We start from the raw sequence: 19,596 nt of genomic DNA, 5'->3' as shown, positions 1-19,596 counted from the left end.
TGTCCACTGCGACGTGGAGTAGTTTTCGAATCCAGGCAAGGTTAAACGTGATTTGAGTTCAATTCGAAGGACACCGGATGTCTTCATAAGCTTGTTGATGGTGATGTTCCCAACTCACCTTGAATAGTTCCGAAGCCTTCTTCTTACTCGAGCTAGCTCCTATTGAGCTGTAGAAAAAAGGGACTGAAGTGCCTCGGAATGACTGTCCGGCCCCTTCCATCCGTTTGTTGATTGCAGAGAAATTCGAGCGAATCAATGTTGGTGATAGTGATGCTATGTACACCTGAGTAACCACCTTCCAGTTGTAAGGGTAGATAGAACCCCTCCCTTGGATTTTGTTCTGGTAAGCCACACTGGGGAAAAAACTTTCATTGAGTAGATAACCCCGTACTTGCTCTACAAGGTGACAATAATTTTATTGGTTTTGACGTCATATGACGTCAACTGACGTCATCTAATCCGCCTTCGTGGATTTCTCTCTTATGAAATGTAACTACAAGAATTTCTGATATTTGATGAAGAGAACTGCAAAATGTATAGAAATATGTCGATAAAGTTAAGTTTTGAAAAGACGATTTACTCTAAAATGCTGAAACTTTCAGTAGCTGCAGCTGTTCATTCATCCTTAACGGAAATTTTGATTTGTCAATTCTGTACCCATGATTCTAGACGTTGCAAAGGCAACCGCAAATTTCATGTAGCTTTGGCCAATTTCTGAAACTTAGCTTGAAATACATTGTGTACATGTAATGCCTGAGTTGAAACTAAATTATTTTTAAATGTTTAAATATTAAGAGTTTTCTCTCTTTTTATTTTTTTCGCAGGTAATTGACTTGTATTAAGAACTGTTAACTACGCTGCTTTTAATGTACATTTTCATTCAGCGAGTTGTGCCTAACCTATGTCGGAAGAAAATGTAACCACGAGGGTGGTGAAGATTGTCCATTCCCCGATGTATGCGACAAAACTAACAATGATAATAATTATTACTTGACGTAAAACACTGCGAAATGCTTTTCCATCACCATTCTTTATTTGTTCTACAGAACACTAATTCTCGCAAAATAGAAAAGTATGAATGCTAATCCACTGAGATGTTAAAAGCTTTTTCACACAGTACTAGTTCATGTCACTGCACCAAAATATAACCCATGGCTTTGATGTGTTTGATTCCATTATCTGGTGAGTGAGTTGCTTCGTTTCCACACGTGTTGTTGTCATCATCGTCTCCTCCTGTACCAAACCCGATTCTGGAATCACAGCTGTTGCAGTCGTTTTGCTGGTTATTAGTGATGCCGATTCTTGCTTTCGATTGAAAATAATTATTTCCCACAGCATTGAACCCTTCTTTGTTACAGTTGAGCTGTAAGGAGGCCTGTGAGCCAATCAACTTCTTCCATGTGTTACGGCCCAATGAGGTGGCGCGGTATTGCCCGTCAGCGATCAGTGAGTACAGAGAGTTGGCCGTCTTGTTGATGACAATGAAGTTAGTCTGTTGACCGATCTTCATGCCGAGACAAATCTTGGAGAAGGATGTCTTCCAATAGGTTGGTAGCTTGGTCTCTTGTGTGTCAAACCCACTCCGACCTGCTGTAAGATTATAACCGTTTGTGTTGTTCCAAAAGTGAGAATTGTAGTGGAAAGTTGTCTGAAATTGAAAAGAAAATATTAGCTTTCATGTCGTTAAAATTTTTAAATGCTTATAACGTTCATATCATGTAACACATTGTTGTGGGTAGAGATTTGTACCTTATTGCCGTTAACCTTCATGGCTAGTGTCCATCCTCCACCTCCACATCCAAAATTTCCCATGTGACAGTAAACAGGAATCGTGTGCTCACTAAACATCAGTGGATACACTTGACTCTCTCTGGACCTGTTATAGGGGACAAAAAAGAGGATTGTGGAGGATGAGGCTTCTTAATCCTTGTAAAGTCAAAGAACCCAACGCCACTCCTTAAATTATTACTGTACGACCAGGGGATTTTCCCAGTCTAGTGATATATCGAGTTTCCACAGTCATACCGGTTTTGTACCTTTTGTACCTCTCTGAACCTGTTAGGGACCGTTCATTTTTTATGAGGGAGGGGGGGCTGGTGGGATTTGGGAAGCACCATTTAAAAATCGCATGACCCCCCCTCAGCTTACCAATTTTTTCACATGGCCCCCCCTTATAGCGGTCATTTTTTGGGATGACCCCCCCCCCAAAAAAAAAATTGAACAAACAATATTTAGATTTCAACTTTTTTAATATTTCTCTATTATCCCCCTACTTCACGTTATTGTGCTCACTATGAAGACAATATTTACAATCTCTATACGACAGAGAGCTGTTGTTTAAAAAACAAATCAAAAGAAAGAGAAGTCAATTTCGGATCTCCTAGTTATGGCTCGCCCTGAGCGTGTGGCATTTGGCCTCTCATTGGCATCTTCCTCATCTGAATTGATGAATGCAAGAATGACGTCACTTGAGTCATCTTCTCCCCCAGAGTCAATGGCATCACTGTCATACTCATCATTGTCACTTTCATCCGTTTCACTGCTGTCAGCACTTGCCCTGTTGTCATTTTGTGTCAATGTCCTGGCATTTCTCAGTGTTGGTTGGCCAGCTCTGAGAGGACTCTTCTGCTGCAAGCATGAATGTCTTACAATTGCCTTTACTTTCTCACTCTTGCTGCTTTTCAAATGCTGCTTCAGCCCGTGGTGGTTTGAATACTTGTTTAGTTCTGGAACACGTAGCTTTTTAAGCTTGGTTAGACCTTCGCACAACTCAGTCCAAGGATAATCCTCCTCCCTACTTAACTTTGCCTTTTCTTCTGCTCTCTTTTTCCTTTTAAATTCCAGCACTTCAAGATGCTGAAGATAATCCACCACAAACTTCGATTTGAGAATAAACTTATCTGCAAATAGAGCAACGCTCTCTGGGTCAGATAAAACCAGCCTGCCACTTCCATGCTCTTTCTTCTTTATATTGTTAATCCAATCGGGGAAAGAGCGCATTACTACATGAGCATCATGAAAGAGGCTCATTCCAAAATGCGCAATAATGGCAAAAGCGACGAGTCGTTTAAGAAAAGGTTTACAGCTGAACGATCCAGGCAGTTTGACATCTTACAAGCAAAAGAAGCAATTTTTCTAGGTGCGGATGGCTGTTCAGAAAGGGCGAGTGAGTTTTCCATGCAAGGGTACCAGTTGAAGCCCAGTGATGGAAGCAAACTGAGCTTCTCCATCAAAGAGCACAGAGCAATGGTGGAAAAGTTGAATGTCATATTGAAAGATGTAAAGGAACACGATTCCACACTCTTTCAGTCCAATGGGGTTGCTTTAAAGCAGGACGAAGAATTTGCCCACAGTTTTAATGTAAAACAGATCAAATGTACAGAAGCTAAGTTGACGAAGGTCACGCAGGACATGGAAGCACTAGAAAATAAGAAGAGCAATTATAACAGCATATTCAAAGGCATACTCAAACAGCACATCAACAAAAGGAGAAGGAAAAAAGAAAACCGCAGAAAGTCAAATGAAAGAAAGAGGAAGCGGACTGAAAACAACGTCCATGGAATCTGTGTTGGAAACCCGCTAGTAAATGATCTTCCACAATGCCTTGTGTACCCTCCTAGAACGGCCGTCCCAGAAGAGTGTCTTAAAGTTGAGGATGTTGCCACGTCGATATTTAGAAGAGATGGGCCATACATCGCCCAGCTCTTGGAAGGAAATTATTTCCCCAATGCTGCAAGAAGCAGAATCACCACCAACCTCGAGCGGGAAGTCAGAGATTATGTTTACACCTTCATGTACCCTGAAGAGTACACTCTGACAGAAAGCATTGCTGCTTCTTGCAGCATTGGTGAAAGAGACTCCCATAGCAGCACAAGCGGCGACGAAGAACTCGACGACAGCGGAGATGAAGATGAGTGCCGGTGAAAGTTGCATTCGAAAATAACAGTGTTAAATACTTCTTTTCAGTAGCTACAAATGCTTTTTGTCGCCAAACGTTTTTTAAAGCAGAAGGAAAGTTTGTAATAAATTTGTATCCTGCCTTCTATGTTTATTCTATAGCAATTTTTTTGATATTCAAACATTATGCCATTTTAAAGTTTTACTAAAATATTTCACGTGACCCCCCCTTTTTCCCTTATTTTTTTAGGATGGCCCCCCCTCGAAAGCCATTTTTTTTCGCATGGCCCCCCCCCCCCAAATCCCACCAGCCCCCCCTACCTTATAAAAAATGAACGGTCCCTTATAGAGAAGAATGGAGAGGATTGTGGAAGATGAGGTTTCTTAATCTTTACAAAGTGAAAGAACCCACGCCACTTCTCAGTTAAATTATTACTGAACGACCAGAGGATTTTCTCAATCTAGTGACATACGCTGTTCATCTCGCTCACTTCACTGGGTTTCCACATGTTCACAACTTGGCCGGTTAGCTTCGTTTGCTGCTGAAATGAAACGTGCAGCGCATGGTTTGCACGAGTAGAACTCCAAACAATTTAAATACCTTGCAATTACTGGTATAGTATTGTTGAACAAACAATTAGGGCTAAAAGTGATTAAAATATTAGAGTAATAAACTGCTGAAACTGAATTCAGTTGCGCTGTGGATTGCTCGATCAAATCGCTTGCAAAATAATCTCTCTTCCTAAACAGTAGTGTTTATAAAATAAAGGAAAGATAGGGATTTGCCTCAGCATCTTGAGCTGAAGTACTGTAGGAAGTGAATCGAGAGGTGAGCGAATCTGTTTAATTGTCAAAACGGAATTTAGCTGTGAACTTACTTGTGTTTGTCATACAGTTCCTTACAGGACACGGCAGTCACATTAAGGGCTGTAAAAAAGATTAAACTTCTGTCAGACATGTAAAGTGTTTTAAAATGCGCTTGTAGTGAAGGTTGCGGGGTGTACGTTTTACTAGCACGTAAAGGGCATAAACCTGATAATGTAGATTGAAAGTATGAGTACAAATGAGAGGTTTTTGTTGTGCTTCTTACGTAATGTTTCTTTTGTAAGAATATTTTCACAATGTACTCCGGTGTATCCTTCTGTACAGATACATTTACGGTTTCCGTCACATTGCTCCAAACAGGTGCCGCCATTTTGACAACCAACACCGCATGCGAAAGGCTGCTGAGAATGAAGATAGAAAAGAGATTCAGTTACTGGTCGATTGTCTTTGTTTAAAACGGCTGGTTTTTAAAATACCATTGAAGGCTGAAAGAAACATTGGGGTCACTCTTATCTCAACGCAGAAGAATATAATATTTTGCTCAGAGATATTTTTAATTTATAAAGAAGGAAAATTTGTTAGTTAAAAATGACCAGTCTTAATGAACGAATGCAGAGAGTGGCTATAGCCTCTACTAGATCTGACATTTTGTATTCATTTGGCGAGGGAAATTTTATTTGTATCAGGGAAAAGTCAGGAAATTTTTGAAAAGTGATGTCTGTGTCAACCATGTCAGACATGCCAGGTAGATCGTACCCGAGGTAGGAGGAATGAAGAACTCTCTTAGTTAGGCAGCGGTGTTATATTTAAACTAGAGTCTCCCGTTCTGATCGTGGCCGGCTAATGTTATCATAAATTAAAACAGCAACCTTGTTCAAGGTATGTTGGGTACTAAGGAGTGACGTAGTGATGAGAGCGCTCGCCAGCCTCCTACCAGTGTGCCCCGGGTCCTAATCTCAACCCGTGCGGCGTTATACCCATGTGGTAAAGCAAAGAAAACGGGAGACATCTTCACGTAGGCTGTTTTCGCCTACACTGTAATGCATTTTATAGCATCATTATCCTAGAGTAACGTATTTTTGAAGGTGTGCATATTTTGACGCCTCGACAACTTACCTCAAACTCATAGTAACTGAAGCCATCCAGGCCAATGAAGTTTTCAAAGTTCTTTTGCTTTTTCTCGTCATTGATCTGACACACGTGTCGTAGCGACGTAGCGTGATCCTCGTAGTTGAAGGAAACGCACCTGGACTCGCGTATGCACCGGTGAGCACAATCGATCACCGAGGTGACCTTGTACTTAGTGAGCACGTGATTTATCAGCGCAGCGTCTTCAGGTAAGACAAAAGAGAAAGAAAGAAAAAAGATAACACAAAACCGTTATTTTTATGTAATTTGATCGCCTTCGGTTACTGTATCGGAAACATGTTTTACTTCGGAAATAAACTGCCGCTCTTTTGTAAACAACCCACCCTGGAAAAATGTCTAAAATTTGGGTCACGTTCACTAACGATTTGGCGACAACTGGTGGAGAGCGAAGACGTACTTCTCATTTAACTAATTAGAGGACAAATACCATCGTCAAAATATAATAGTTTCTGGAAGTCGTACACTGGACGAAGTAGGCTTAACCAAAGTTGTGATAAGTATGCGACTCTTGTTGCAATTTGAGATCGCAAGAGAGCTTGGTGTGGAATCCGATGGACACCTCTTCACAAATGTCTGGCATTGAAAGCGAGAAACTGTATTTAGAAATACAGTTACTTTGACGTTGAGATTGAATCACGGTTTTACCCTTATATTATAAGTACAGGGAAGCAATTTGCTTATCAGTACAAAGAACTAATAATACAAGGACTTTAAACGCCTAGATACCCGCTTGCCCTCAGAACAACGCGCACTAGTCACTTTTCGTGATGTTTCAGGTAAAATCGGAGTTTTTCAGCCGGACCTCAAAGAACACTCGAAGAATAATCCAAACTGGTCTTAATACATGTTTTACAACAGCATTAAAGTATTCAAAAGGCAAAGTTTCAAGTAATTTGAAGTTATGGCACATGTCGAAAAATATCTCTGAATTTTATTCGTAAATTACGAATTTGACCTGGTAACTCAAAGGGATTTTTTAAAAATTTGTTTGTTTATTGTCGAATGGCGCTCAAGTCAAGTTCTAACCTGTTCTGGATAGCTGAATACTTTGTCTTTCAAGAAAAAGTATCGATAAATTGTGGTTCTCCCGCTTTACACGCAAACGCAAATTAAGTTTAGGTTTTTACTTTTCAGCCTTTGCCGTGTTGCCATTTTGGCGACCGTCGAGTCGAAAATCGTCTTCTCGAATTGAAAGCGCTTCGAGCTCAAAAAAACTATATCACGTTTCATATCTGCCTTGGAAGGGCTATTTGTGGACGAAAAGAGAGAATAATCGATTTTTCGACTTCTGCCGCCAGATTTAAATTTTGCTCGATTTTTGGTGACATTTGCTCTTAAATTCATCGAAGCAGCTCGCTACTAACGGAGCAGCAGTACAACGGTTTGTTAAACTAAAGGAGGTTGCGATGAGCAACGAAAGAGAAAGCGAGCCTTTGTACATCTCTCGTACTCTGTATATTTACTTACAGATCTTCCCTCTGCTATTTCATTTGTTGAAGGGAGGAATTAGGCTTACCAGGGCAGGTGCCATAAGTTATTGTTTTAACGGAACTTTACGAAGGTCGCTTGGAAATGTGTTCAAACTAACCGCAAATTAAAATGCTGATATGGAGAATCTAAAAAAGACTACAAGGCGTTTGTGAGATGGTATACGGTATCTTTATCATGCAGTTAGTTAAATTGTTGAAAAAAAAAAAAAAAAATGACGTGCAAAACCAAAACAATTTCGAGTCTAAAAAGAAAGCAAGGCAGCCCTTTTTCGTTTTCTGTTCTTGCGAAACTGAAATACTGTTGTGTTTCAATTTTCATCCTCCCTCATTTTATTGGTCTGTATCGATGGCCAATGATTTCTTAGGGTTGCTTGATTCATCTGCGTAAACTGCAACCGTCTGGACCAACTAAAACCGTGTTTAACCTTTAACAGAAATCCAAGTCGTACTTCACTCACAAGAAACATTGCACTTGAACTGACTTACCTTGAGCTTTCTTTAAGAAAAACCGCTTAGCAACACAAACGTCTTCACCTCGTGCATGATCCCACCGTTCGGTGAAAAGAATCCAAAACACTGCAAGCGTCACTATGAAAATCCCCATCTCAGACACAAGCGTCATATCCACTAGTAGAAACTGTTTTTGAAAATAGCGCCTAAAGAAATGTGATTTACTTAAATCAGGCTGAATATGATCAAGCGATATGACGGGTTGCATGTTAATACCATCAACATAATTGGAATGACATTCAAGTTGCCGCTAGAGGTTGAGAAATTCAACATGCACGATTTTGGGGAAAACCTACTGTCTAATGCGTTACTTGTACCAGAACTCAGCTAACTCGCAGACGATTGAGGGATTAAGATAACGGAGATGAAGACATCAACTGTCGATTAGAGACAAAGGGAACTTTCAATGAATTGAACGATGAAAGAATCCAAACTTTAGCAGATGTTTTGTTCGCGGATGAAGAAATGAGGTGTATGTGACATAAATAATATCTTTATTTATAAGTACACCTACTTGGCTCCAACCAGGATAATAGACAGACACTTCACTTATTAGAGGAGGCAAGTTACTATAACATGGGAAAATATGACAAAGATAATTCATTCCAGTTTCTCTTTTAAATCTGCAATGGGGTCAATTTCTGTGCACGAGTAGTAAAAAAAAAAGAGAGATTTGGTATTCCGCTTTGAAAGTTATCAACAGCTGTTGGCGCATAAGTGTCTCCAAACAAAGCGAAAGCTCGGTATATTTAATTACAGCTCGCTGGCAGTTTTACGAACCTATAATGAGAGGGGGAACAGCCAAATGTTAGTTTAGAGTCATCACCATATTGCCGAGTTCATCAGTTGGCAGTGCGATGGTTCGAAAAAGAAGGAAATAAGTTTGGCAGTTTAAAGTAAATTTCATTGTTTCTCGGTTGTCATCAGTTCTCGTGCAAGTTTTCACTTTTTCCTGTCTTCTGTTCACAATGACCCATCCCAAGCCAACGAAAACTTTACGACACGAAGTAAGCCTAACTGACCAGGATAAAATTGTCGTTAAAATTCTAGTAAAGAACCAAAAATTTCTTATATTCAACTGAAGAGCCGCGTTTCCAATATATACAAAAGCTGGATGACCGAAATGTAAACAATAATAAATACACGAAAATTAAAGTCAATATTGAAAAAGAAAAAAAAGGTTGTGGATACAAACTCAGTTGTCAATTACAGTTTTTGTGGTAATAAATTACGAATGTGTAGGATACAAAGAAATGAATCGTGTATCTTCCAGGAATAATTAAATTACTCCAAATATACTGTCGCTTTCTTCGGCATACAGTTGACAGGGTTAGCACTTTTGGGAAAACCAGTCATCCATTAACTGATTCATGCGCGCGCTCGCGCGCGTTGCTAAGGAGGTGAAATTTCACTTCCGGTCACTGACGTCAGCCTGAGCACGGAAAATAAAAGCAACTCAAAAGCTTGCAAATTCGCATACATTTTAGATGTTTTTCTTTGTGTTTCACAAAATGGAAAGCAAAAAAAGTACAAGCAAGGACAAAATAAGAGAAAGACAGAAAAACAAGAGCAATAGAAAGAGAAAAACTAACTCCGGTGGCTTTGTGTGATCTCACCGAAGTGCGCTGGTAGTGTACATTGCGCACGCGCTGATAGGGTAACTTCCAATAGATATCGGGCGCACTTTCGGTTTCTTTAAATGCTAAAGGAAACGCGGTTTTCATTAAATCCAGCCTTTTTCGACGATTTTCGATTAAAGCCAACGTTGGCAACATAGCTATGCATTCCTTTTTCGAAATCATGCTTTTTTCAGAAAATTACGAATTTTTCAATATTTTGAAATGCTCTCAAAGTCTGACCTTTTAGAAATGAAACAAAATCGATGCATAGCGTAATGAGGATTTAAATTAAAATATTAAATCAAAGAAAAAAATCCGGAGAAAGAAATTTGCCTGGGAGCCTTTGCATTTTTTCTGTATTAGTCACATGACCATGGGCGTGGCCTGGTGATGTCATCACTAGTGTTACTGGTCATGAAAAAGTTGAAACACATGAAATAACTCTGAACTAACTAAAAATGAGGAGTTAGATGAGACTGAATTTTCCTTAGCAACGGCTCGAAAAGATCGGTTAATGGGCCCTTAAAACTGACATAATGTATTCAAAATGCGACGCGACACTGATGCAGAAAGGAAGATAATTCTTCTAGAAGAAAGCAGAGCGAAAAGCTGCTTGTTTGACAGGCAGGCCTGTGTTCCTCTTGTAGCGATGGTCCAGTCGTCACTAAAGTGGTGGGCCATTTAATCGGTCGGCTCGTCGGTCAGTTAGTCAGTCCGACCGTCCGATTTGTCAATTGTCTAGCTCTGGACGTTGCCATGGTAACCGCAAATTTCATGCCTCTCATCCTAACTGAAAGTTTCTGAAGCTTAGTTTCGATTACGTATTGAACGTGTAATTAAAATCGCCCTGAGTTGAAACTGAATTATTTTTAAATGTTTAAGTATTATGAGTTTTTTCTCTTTTTCTCTTTTTTTCGCAGATAATTGACTTCTACTAAGAACTGTTAACTACTCTGCCTTAAATGTACATTTTCATTCAGACGGCTATCTTTGACCTATGTGGGCAGAAAGTAACCGCTAGAGTTGTGAAGATTGTCCATTCCATGATGTGTGCAAAAAAGATAAAAATGAGAATAAAAAATGCTTGACTTAAGACACCACGAAATGTTTTCCAATCACCACTCTTTATTTATTTGTTTAACAAAACACTGGTAAATTAGCTGATGTGTCATTTCATTATGCAATGTCACACCTGAATAGCTAAGCGTACGTATGACACAAAAAAACTTGTATTATATTGTATTGTACTCTATTGTACTGTACTAATTCTCGCAAATAAAAACGCATCAATGCTAATCCATTGAGATGCTAAAAGCTTTTTCACACAGTAGTAGTTCATGTCACTGCACCAAAATATAACCCATGGCTTTGATGTGTTTGTCACCATTATCTGGTTTGAAAGTTGCTTCGTTCCCACACGTGTTGTTGTCATCAAATTTCCCCCCTGTGCCAAACCCGATTCTGGAATCACACCCGCCGCAGTCATTTTGCCCGTTACTAATGATGCCGATTCTTGCTTTGGAATGGATATAAGAAGTACCCACAGCATTGAACCCTTCCTTGTTACAGTTGCGCTGTAAGGAGGCCTGTGAACCAATCAACGTCTTCCACGTGTTACGGCCCAGTGAGGTGGCGCGGTATTGCCCGTCAGCGATCAGTGAGTACAGAGAGTTGGCCGTCTTGTTGATGACAATGAAGTTGGTCTGTTGGCCGATCTTCATACCGAGACAAATCTTGGAGAAGGATGTGCTCCAGTAGGTTGGTAGCTTGGTCTCTTGTGTGTCAAACCCACTCCGACCTGCTGTAAGATTATAACCTCTCGTGTCGTTCCAAAAGTGAGAATTGTAATGGAAAGTTGTCTGAAATTGAAGAGAAAATATTAGCTTTCATGTCGTTGAAATTTTAAAATGCTTATAATGTTCATATAACACATGGCGTGGGGAGAGGTTTGTACCTTATTGCCGTTAATCTTCATGGCTAGTGTCCATCCTCCATCTCCACATCCAAAGTTTTCCATGTGACAATAAACAGGAATCGTCTGCTCACTAAACATCAGTGGATACACTTGACTCTCTCTGGACCTGTTATAGGGGACAAAAAAGAGGATTGTGGAGGATGAGGCTTCTTAATCCTTGTAAAGTCAAAGAACCCAACGCCACTCCTTAAATTATTACTGTACGACCAGGGGATTTTCCCAGTCTAGTGACATATCGAGTTTCCACAGTCATACCGGTTTTGTACCTTGGCCGGTTAGCTTCGTTGGCTGCTGAAACGAAACGTGCAGTTGATGGTTTGCACGAGAAGTACTCCAAACAATTTAAATACCTTGCAATTACTAGTATAGTATCATTGAACAAACAATTAGGGCTAAAAGTGATTAAAATATGAGAGTAATAAGCTGCTGAAACTGAATTCAGTTACGCTGTGGATTGATCCATCGAATCGTTTGCAAAATGGTCTCTCTTTCTAAACAGTGGTGTTTATAAAACGAAAGAAAGATAGGGATTTGACAGCATCTTGAACTGAAGTACTGTAGGAAGGGAATCGAGAGGTGAGCGATTCTGTTTAGTTATCAAAACGGCATTTAGCTGTAAACTTACTTGTGTTTGTCATAGAGTTCCTTACAAGACACGGCAGTCACATTAAGGGCTGTAAAAAAAAAAATTAAACTTCCGTCAGACATGTAAAGTGTTTTAAAAAGTGCTTGTAGTGGAGATTGCGGGGTGTACGTTTTACTAGGGCGTTAAGGGCTTAAACCTGATAATAGCTTCGTTAACAAGGGAATCCTGAATCCAGTTACAAACCATGATAATGCCGGCGTAAGCGTTTGAGAGTGACAAAGATTTGGTGTCCTTCGCGGATGATATCACAGTCATAAGTATAAGCAGGTTTGCGCTAGAACATGTCGCAAATAACACGTGCATTTGGCGTATTCATGGAAAAACGTTGTTGGTACGACTGAGATCTGTGTGTTAAAACCTCTGATGACTGGGCTACCTTGTCCTCTAGCTGTTATTGGCGGTAAAACAAAGCTGCAAATAACACGCGCGTTTTGCGCATTCGTGGAATACCGTTGTTGGTCCGACTAGCTAACTTTCGCTGAAGAAATCATGGTCAACAGTACGCGAATAATTTCTTGCTTGCAGCTACATCGACCAAGCAAATTAAAGTTTTCCTGGTTTATTTGGGGTGAGAGATTCGTTCATTTCCAACTAGCCTCCTCAGTTGAAGGGATTTGTTTTTCTCTCTCTTTTGCTGGAATAATTAGTTTTTATAAATTAAAAGAGATAAAAAACGTTCTCTGGTAAAATTGTTTAAAGTTGTGAGCTTTCAACAGCCAGTCTGCTGTCTTCGACGGACAAAAATGAAATGATAAAATAGACCTAAAAGTTTTGAATATAACAAGCGAATGGCATATATTAAATAGAATACCTGGGAAAGAATGTGAGAATGCTAAAAGTGTGAAATTAGTGTTTGTTTAAAAGAATGTTATATTGTCCCGGCAGAGGGCACGAATTGTTGTCGTCCTCGGCCGTTTTCGCTGTGTGCCAGGATTCCAGCGTCTTTCTAATGCGGCTGTTGCCTTTGTCAATTATCTCAGCATGGTTAAAGTCGATGGTATGATCAGAGGTCCAAGCATGTTTCGCTACATTGGAGCCTTTAGCACATTGTTTAGTATTTCTGATATGTTCTTTTCGCCTTGTACTAAACAATCTTTTTGTCTCGCCGATGTAACTCCAGGGACAAGACCCACAAGGGATTTTGTAAACAACATTCCACTGGTCGTCGACCCGAGGTCGAAACTTGGGAACAGGGAACTCTTGTTGTAGTGTTTTGCATTCTCACATTCTTTCACACGTATTCTATTTAATGTATATGCCATTCGCTTGTTATATTCAAAACTTTTAGGTCTATTTTATCATTTCATTTTTGTCCATCGAAGGCAGCAGACTGGCTGTTGAAAGCTCACAACTTTAAACAATTTTACCAGAGAACGTTTTTTATCTCTTTTATAATGAATCCTGGTATCCGATCTTCAATATTTTTAATTAGTTTTTAACTGAAAGAATAATGGCCGACCTTCGTACCGAGGTATTCCTGTAGTTGGATAACTTGTCAAACTGGCATTTCTGCACCTGTTATTATACTGATTATCTAAAGGCAAGTACCTAAGACCGGCATGGCGGCAAAGAATTCTTTCATTTCTACGATTGCAGCTTCACATGTCTGATATCTTCATTGCGTGTACATGGTTTAATTTTTAAGGACGGAAATAGTTTATGTTGTCAATATCTCCCCTCACTCGATTTCCAGTGAGACCGATAGACTTGCCAACCACGAATTGAGTCGACTCGTGCGAACTGTGTCGATCCGTCAACACTTACTACCACGCTTTCACGCTTTAGGAACGAGGAAGGTTCGATCGACTCGATTCGTCGACTATTTTAGACGAATACTACATGCGCTTAGAAGACCCCCTCCCCTCCCCCCGCTTATGCGCCTCCCAGTTATAGACCATCTTCTTGTAAACTAAAAAATACATCCGGTTATATATAAGCCCCCCCCCCCCTCCCACCACGGATATAAGTCCTCCTCCTTTCCTTGTTTTGAAGCTTACTTGAAAACCAGTTTGTGAAAAGCCTATTTCCATCAACACAGCCATAGCTTGTTTCGAAACGGTTTTTCATTCCTGGTGTATAAGCTCCCTCGGTTATATGCCCCCCTCCGTTTATAAGCTCATCTAACAGCCTTTACAAAGTTGTATGAGCCCAGGGCGTATAAGCTGCAGTTTACGGTACATTGGATGCAGTGGGCATGGATGGGGAGAGGTAATTGGCTGCTCGGCTCCACCAGCCCCTATGCATGGTTGTTCCAGGCAGCCGCTGCACCAATCAATTTAAATATTGCCTGTAAATTATGATGTACATTGAACGTATGAGTGAAAATGAGAGGTTTTTGTTGTGTTCTTACGTAATGCTTCTGTTGTAAGAATGTTTTCACAATGTACTCCGGTGTACCCTTCTGTACAGATACATTTGCGGTTTCCGTCACATTGCTCCAAACAAGTGCCGCCATTTTGACATGAACCAACACCGCATGCGAAAGGCTGCTGAGAATGAAGATAGAAAAGAGATTCGGTTACTGGTCGATTGTCTTTGTTTAACACGGCTGGTTTAATACCATTGAAGGCTGAAAGAAACATTTGGGGTCACTCATATCGCGACGTAAGAGAATATAAACTCTTGCTCAACGATATTTTCAGTTTATAAACAAGGAAAATTTTTCAGTTAAAAATGACCAGTCTTAATGAAGGAGTGCAAAGGGTGACTGTAAGTGCAAGCTTGAAGCCTCTACTAGATCCGTCATTTTGTAATTTATCTGGTCAGGGAAATTTTATTTTAATCTGGGAAAAGTCAGGAAATTTTGAAAAGTGATGTCTGTGGCAACCATGTAAGACATGCCACGTAGATCGTACCGGAGGTACGTGGAATGAAGGACTCTCTTAGATAGGCAGCGGTGTTATATTTAAACTAGAGTCTCCCGTTCTGATCGTGGCCGGCTAATGTTATTATAAATGAAAACAGCAAACGTGTTCAAAGTATGTCGTGTACCAAGGAGCGACACAGTGGCGAGAGCTTGCGCCAGCCTCCTACCAGTGTGCTCAGGTCATAATCTGGACCCGGGCGGGGTAATACCCATGTGGTAAAGCAAAGAAAACGGGAGACATCTTCACGTAGGCTGTTTTCGCCTACACTGTAATGTATATTATAGCATCATTGTCCTAGAGTAACGTATCTTAGTGTGCATATTTTGACGCCTCGAATACTTACCTCGAACTCATAGTAACTGAATCCATCCAGGCTAATGAAGTTTTCAAAGTTCTTTTGCTTTTTTTCGTCATTGATCTGGCACACGTGTCTTAGCGATGTAGCGTGATCCTCGTAGTTGAAGGAAACGCACCTGGACTCTCGTATGCACCGGTGAGCACAATCGATCACCGAGGTGACCTTGTACTTAGTGAGCACGTGATTTATCAACACAGCGTCTTCAGGTAAGACGAAAGAGAAAGAAAGAAAAAAGATAACACAAAACCGTTATTTTTATGTAATTTGATCGCCTTCGGTTACTGTATTGGAAACATGTTTTACTTCGGAAATAAACTGCCGCTCTTTTGTAAACAACCCACCCTGGGAAAATGTCTAAAGTTGGGTCACGTTCACTAACGATTTGGCGACACCTGGTGGAGAGCGAAGACGTACATCTCATTTTACTAATTAGAGGACAAATATGATAGTTTTTGGAAGTCGTACATAGTACGAAGTAGGCTCAGCCAAAGTTGTATTAAGTAGACGACTCTTGTTGAAATTTGAAATCTTAAGAACCCCACTACAAGAGCTTGTGTGTGAAATCCAATCGACATCTCGTCACAAACGTCTTGTATTCGAAGCAAGAAAACGTATTTAAAAATACAGTATCTTTGATGTTGAGATTGAGTTGTTTTACCCTTATATTACAAGTACAAGCAAACAATTTGCTTATCAATACAAAGAGCTAATAATACAAGAACTGTAAACGCCTACATCCGCTTGCACTCAGAACAACACGCAGTACTCCATTGTTAACTTTTCGTGACGTTTTAGGTAAAATCGGAGTTTTTCAGACGGACCTCAAAGACTACTTAAAGAATAATCCAAACTGATCTTAATACATGTTTTACAACAACATAAAAGTAATCCAAAGGCGAAGTTTCAAGTAATTTGAGGTTATAGCACATCTCTGAATTTTATTCGTAAATCAGAAATTTGACCTAGTAACTCAAAAGGATTTTTTAAAAATTCGTTTATTTATTCTCGAATGGCGCTCAAGTCAAGTTCTGACCTGTTTTGGATAGCTGAATACTTTGTCTTTCGGGAAAAAGTATCGATAAGTTGTAGTTCTCCTTTACACGCAAACGCAAATTTAAGTTCAGGTTTTTACTTTACAGCCTTTGAGTGTTGCCATTTTGGAGACCGTCGAGGCGAAAATCGTTTTCTCGAATTGAAAGCACTTCGAGCTCAAAAAAACTGTATCACGTTTCATATCTGCCTTAGCAGGGCTATTTGTGGGCGAAAAGAGAGTTAAATCCATTTTTCGACTTCTGCCGCCAAATTTATATTTTGCTCGAGTTTTGGTGACATTTGCTCTTAAATTCATCGAATCAGCTCGCTACTAACGAAACAGCAGTACAACGGTTTGTTGAACGAAAGGAGGTTGCAATGAACAACGACAGAGAAAGCGATCCTTTGGACATCTCGCCTACTTCGAATATTTACTTAGAACTCTTCCCTCTACTATTTCATTCGCTGAAGGGAGGAATTAGGCCTACCAGGGCAGGTGCCATAAGTTATTGCTTTAACGGGACTTTACGAAGGTCGCTTGGTAATGTGTTTAAACTAACCGCAAATTAAAATGCTGATATAGAGAATCTAAAAAAGACTGCAAGCCGTTTGTGAGATGGTATACGGTATCTTTATCATGCAGGTAGTTAAATTCTTGAAAAAACGATGACATGCAAAAATTAGAACAATTTCGAGTCTAAAAGGAAAGCAAGGCAGCCTTTTTTTCGTTTTCTGTTCTTCTGAAACTGAGAAACTGTTGTTTTTCAACTTTCATCCTCCCTCATTTTATTGGCCCTGTTCTGTCGCACTTTGTAATAATCGACACGCTTTGTAATACCTGTCGCACTTTGAGATAAAGTTGTCGCACTTTTTAACATCTGTCACACCTTGTAATAACACTAATCGCACTTTGTAATAAAAAAGCTGTCGTATTTTGTAATAAGAGACTGCCGAACTATGTAATAAATCAAGCTTTCGCACTGTGTAATAATTACCGTCGCACTTTGTAATAAAGTTCGTTTAAATAATTCTTTTTAATTAGAGAGTTTGTGGGTAATCCTAAACGATGTGGGCACTCGGAGACAGGGAATACATCCCGCTGAAGCTTACATGGGGAGAATGGCTTGAACGAAGTTCTGCGATCAATGGACGGCGATTGTATTCGCAGGCTACACTCCCTTTTTTTTTTATAAGAACGTGTAGAATTTGGCCTAGGATTTTCTTATTTCATGGGGCAGGCCTGTAGTTGTCCAAGCACCGTTTGTTATTGGCTCACGAAACAATACATAAATGATCCAACAGAAGAAACAATAGAAGCTACAGGTTACCAGAACCAATGAAATTACAGGACTGGAAGAGGTGCTGAACTTCTCATTTCAGATAATACGTCTTTTTAAATTTTGGGGGAAATCTCAACCTCAAATTTCTTATAAAAAAAGATTTTCTAGAGAACAAAGTAGCGTGGTAGTGGCAACTCTCCATTTAAATTTCGTATCTTATGAGTGACATTGATTTGTAGCTGTCAGATGGAAGAAGTGTCCATAGCACATAACGTTCTTCAAATACTATATTTTTCAAGTCAACGTTTAATATTTTGCGATAACTTTGCAGATTGAGAGATGTTTCGCTGCTTGATACGCATTCAAGATATTGTAAAATTCATCAAATTACTTGGATGTCACATACATTGATTGAAAGTTCACTTGAGGGTAATAATTAATTTTCGTTAGCACGTAAATTGTTTCAGTGTAACCATAAAACCAACAAAAACGGAGATGAAACTATTCCGAGATATGAAACTGTCATGTCGATTCACTGAAATAAAAGAAATTTTTTATATTTGACTTTTTCAGAATTACTTGAAGCATTGCAGACAGAAATACACTTGCGATATGCTTTCTATTTCCACGAAGTTCATAATCTCAGCGAACTTTATTACAAAGTGTCACAACAGTTATTACCAAGTGTGACAGCTTAATTAATTTATTACAAAGTGCGACAGTCTCTTATCACAAAATAAGACAGCTTTTTATTACAATGTGTGACATGTATTACAAAGTGCAACAATTTTATTACAAGGTGGGATGGGTATTACAAAGTGTGACGATTATTACAAAGTGCGACAGAACAGGCCTGTATCTATGGCCAATGATTTTTGGGGCTGCTTGATTCATCTGCGTAAACTGCAACCGTCTGGAACAACTAAAACCGGGTTTAGCCTCTAACAGAAATACAAGTCGTACTTTATTCACAAGAAACATTGCACTTGAACTGACTTACCTTGAGCTTTCTTTAAGAAAAACCGCTTAGCAACACAAACGTCTTCACCTCGTGCATGATCGCACCGTTCGATGAAAAGAATCCAAAACACTGCAAGCGTCAATATGAAAATCCGCATCTCAGACCCAAGTGTCATATCCACTAGAAGAAACTTTTTTTTTTGCAACAAGCGCCTAACGAAATGTGGTTCACTGAAATCAGGCTGAATATGATCAAGCGATATGACAGGTTGCGTGTTAATACCATCAACATAATAGACGACTTTCGATACATTAAAATTCAGCTTCGCAGTGAGGCTTAGAGGACACAAACAAAGGAAATTGAATGACCATGTTTATTCATTTCTTTTGTTCGTGTCCCCTAGGCCTCACTATCAAGCTGAATTTTAATATATCGAAAGTGGCTTATTGGAACGAGATTCAAGTTGCTGCTAGAGTTTGAGCAATTCAACATGCACGCTTGTGCGGAAAACCTACCGTCTGATACGTTACTTGTACCAGAACTCTCCTAACTCGCAGACGTACGAGTGACGGATTAAGAGATAAAGACATAAAGATTAGAAACAAAGGGAACTGACTTTCATTGAATTGAACGATGAAAGAATCCAAACTTTAGCAGATGTTTTGTTCGTGGATGAAGAAATGAGGTGTATGTGACATAAATAATATAACTACACCTACTTGGCTCCAACCAGGATAAAAGACAGATACTTCAATTATTGAAGGAGACAAGTTACTATAACATGGGAAAATATCACGAAGATAATTCATTCCAGGGTCTCTTTTAAATCTGCAATGGGGTCAATTTCTGTGCACGACTAGTGAAAAAAGAGAGTTTTATCTGTTATTCCACTTTGAAAGTTAGCAACAGTTGTTGGCGACTAAGTTTCTCCAAACAAGGCGAAAGCTCGGTATATTTTAATTACGGTTCCCTGGCAGTTTTACGAAC

General features: G+C 39.6%; 2 protein-coding genes across 2 annotated transcripts; both read right to left on the bottom strand.

The window, feature by feature from the left end:
• Positions 1–1,014: 1,014 nt before the first annotated feature.
• LOC110044603 (uncharacterized) lies at positions 1,015–8,531 on the bottom strand. Its single transcript, XM_089291823.1, has 7 exons — positions 8,168–8,531; positions 7,848–8,017; positions 5,839–6,053; positions 4,988–5,123; positions 4,776–4,824; positions 1,750–1,876; positions 1,015–1,648 (listed from the first exon to the last, which is right to left on the bottom strand). Exons 2-7 carry the CDS (start codon positions 7,981–7,983, stop codon positions 1,130–1,132), a joined length of 1,182 nt encoding a protein of 393 aa, XP_089147949.1. The 5' UTR covers positions 7,984–8,017; positions 8,168–8,531; the 3' UTR covers positions 1,015–1,129.
• A 2,066-nt stretch (positions 8,532–10,597) lies between these two features.
• LOC110044644 (uncharacterized) lies at positions 10,598–18,928 on the bottom strand. The gene is made up of 6 exons (XM_089291824.1): positions 18,649–18,928; positions 15,322–15,536; positions 14,462–14,600; positions 12,091–12,139; positions 11,445–11,571; positions 10,598–11,349 (listed from the first exon to the last, which is right to left on the bottom strand). Exons 1-6 carry the CDS (start codon positions 18,782–18,784, stop codon positions 10,831–10,833), a joined length of 1,185 nt encoding a protein of 394 aa, XP_089147950.1. The 5' UTR covers positions 18,785–18,928; the 3' UTR covers positions 10,598–10,830.
• Between the last annotated feature and the right edge of the window lie 668 nt (positions 18,929–19,596).

The sequence above is a fragment of the Orbicella faveolata genome, unplaced genomic scaffold (genome assembly GCF_042242905.1).
Source record: "Orbicella faveolata isolate gen_17 unplaced genomic scaffold, um_ofav_v1 contig_24, whole genome shotgun sequence".
Classification (NCBI taxonomy): domain Eukaryota; kingdom Metazoa; phylum Cnidaria; class Anthozoa; order Scleractinia; family Merulinidae; genus Orbicella; species Orbicella faveolata.
This window is presented reverse-complemented; position numbering and strand designations above follow the sequence as displayed.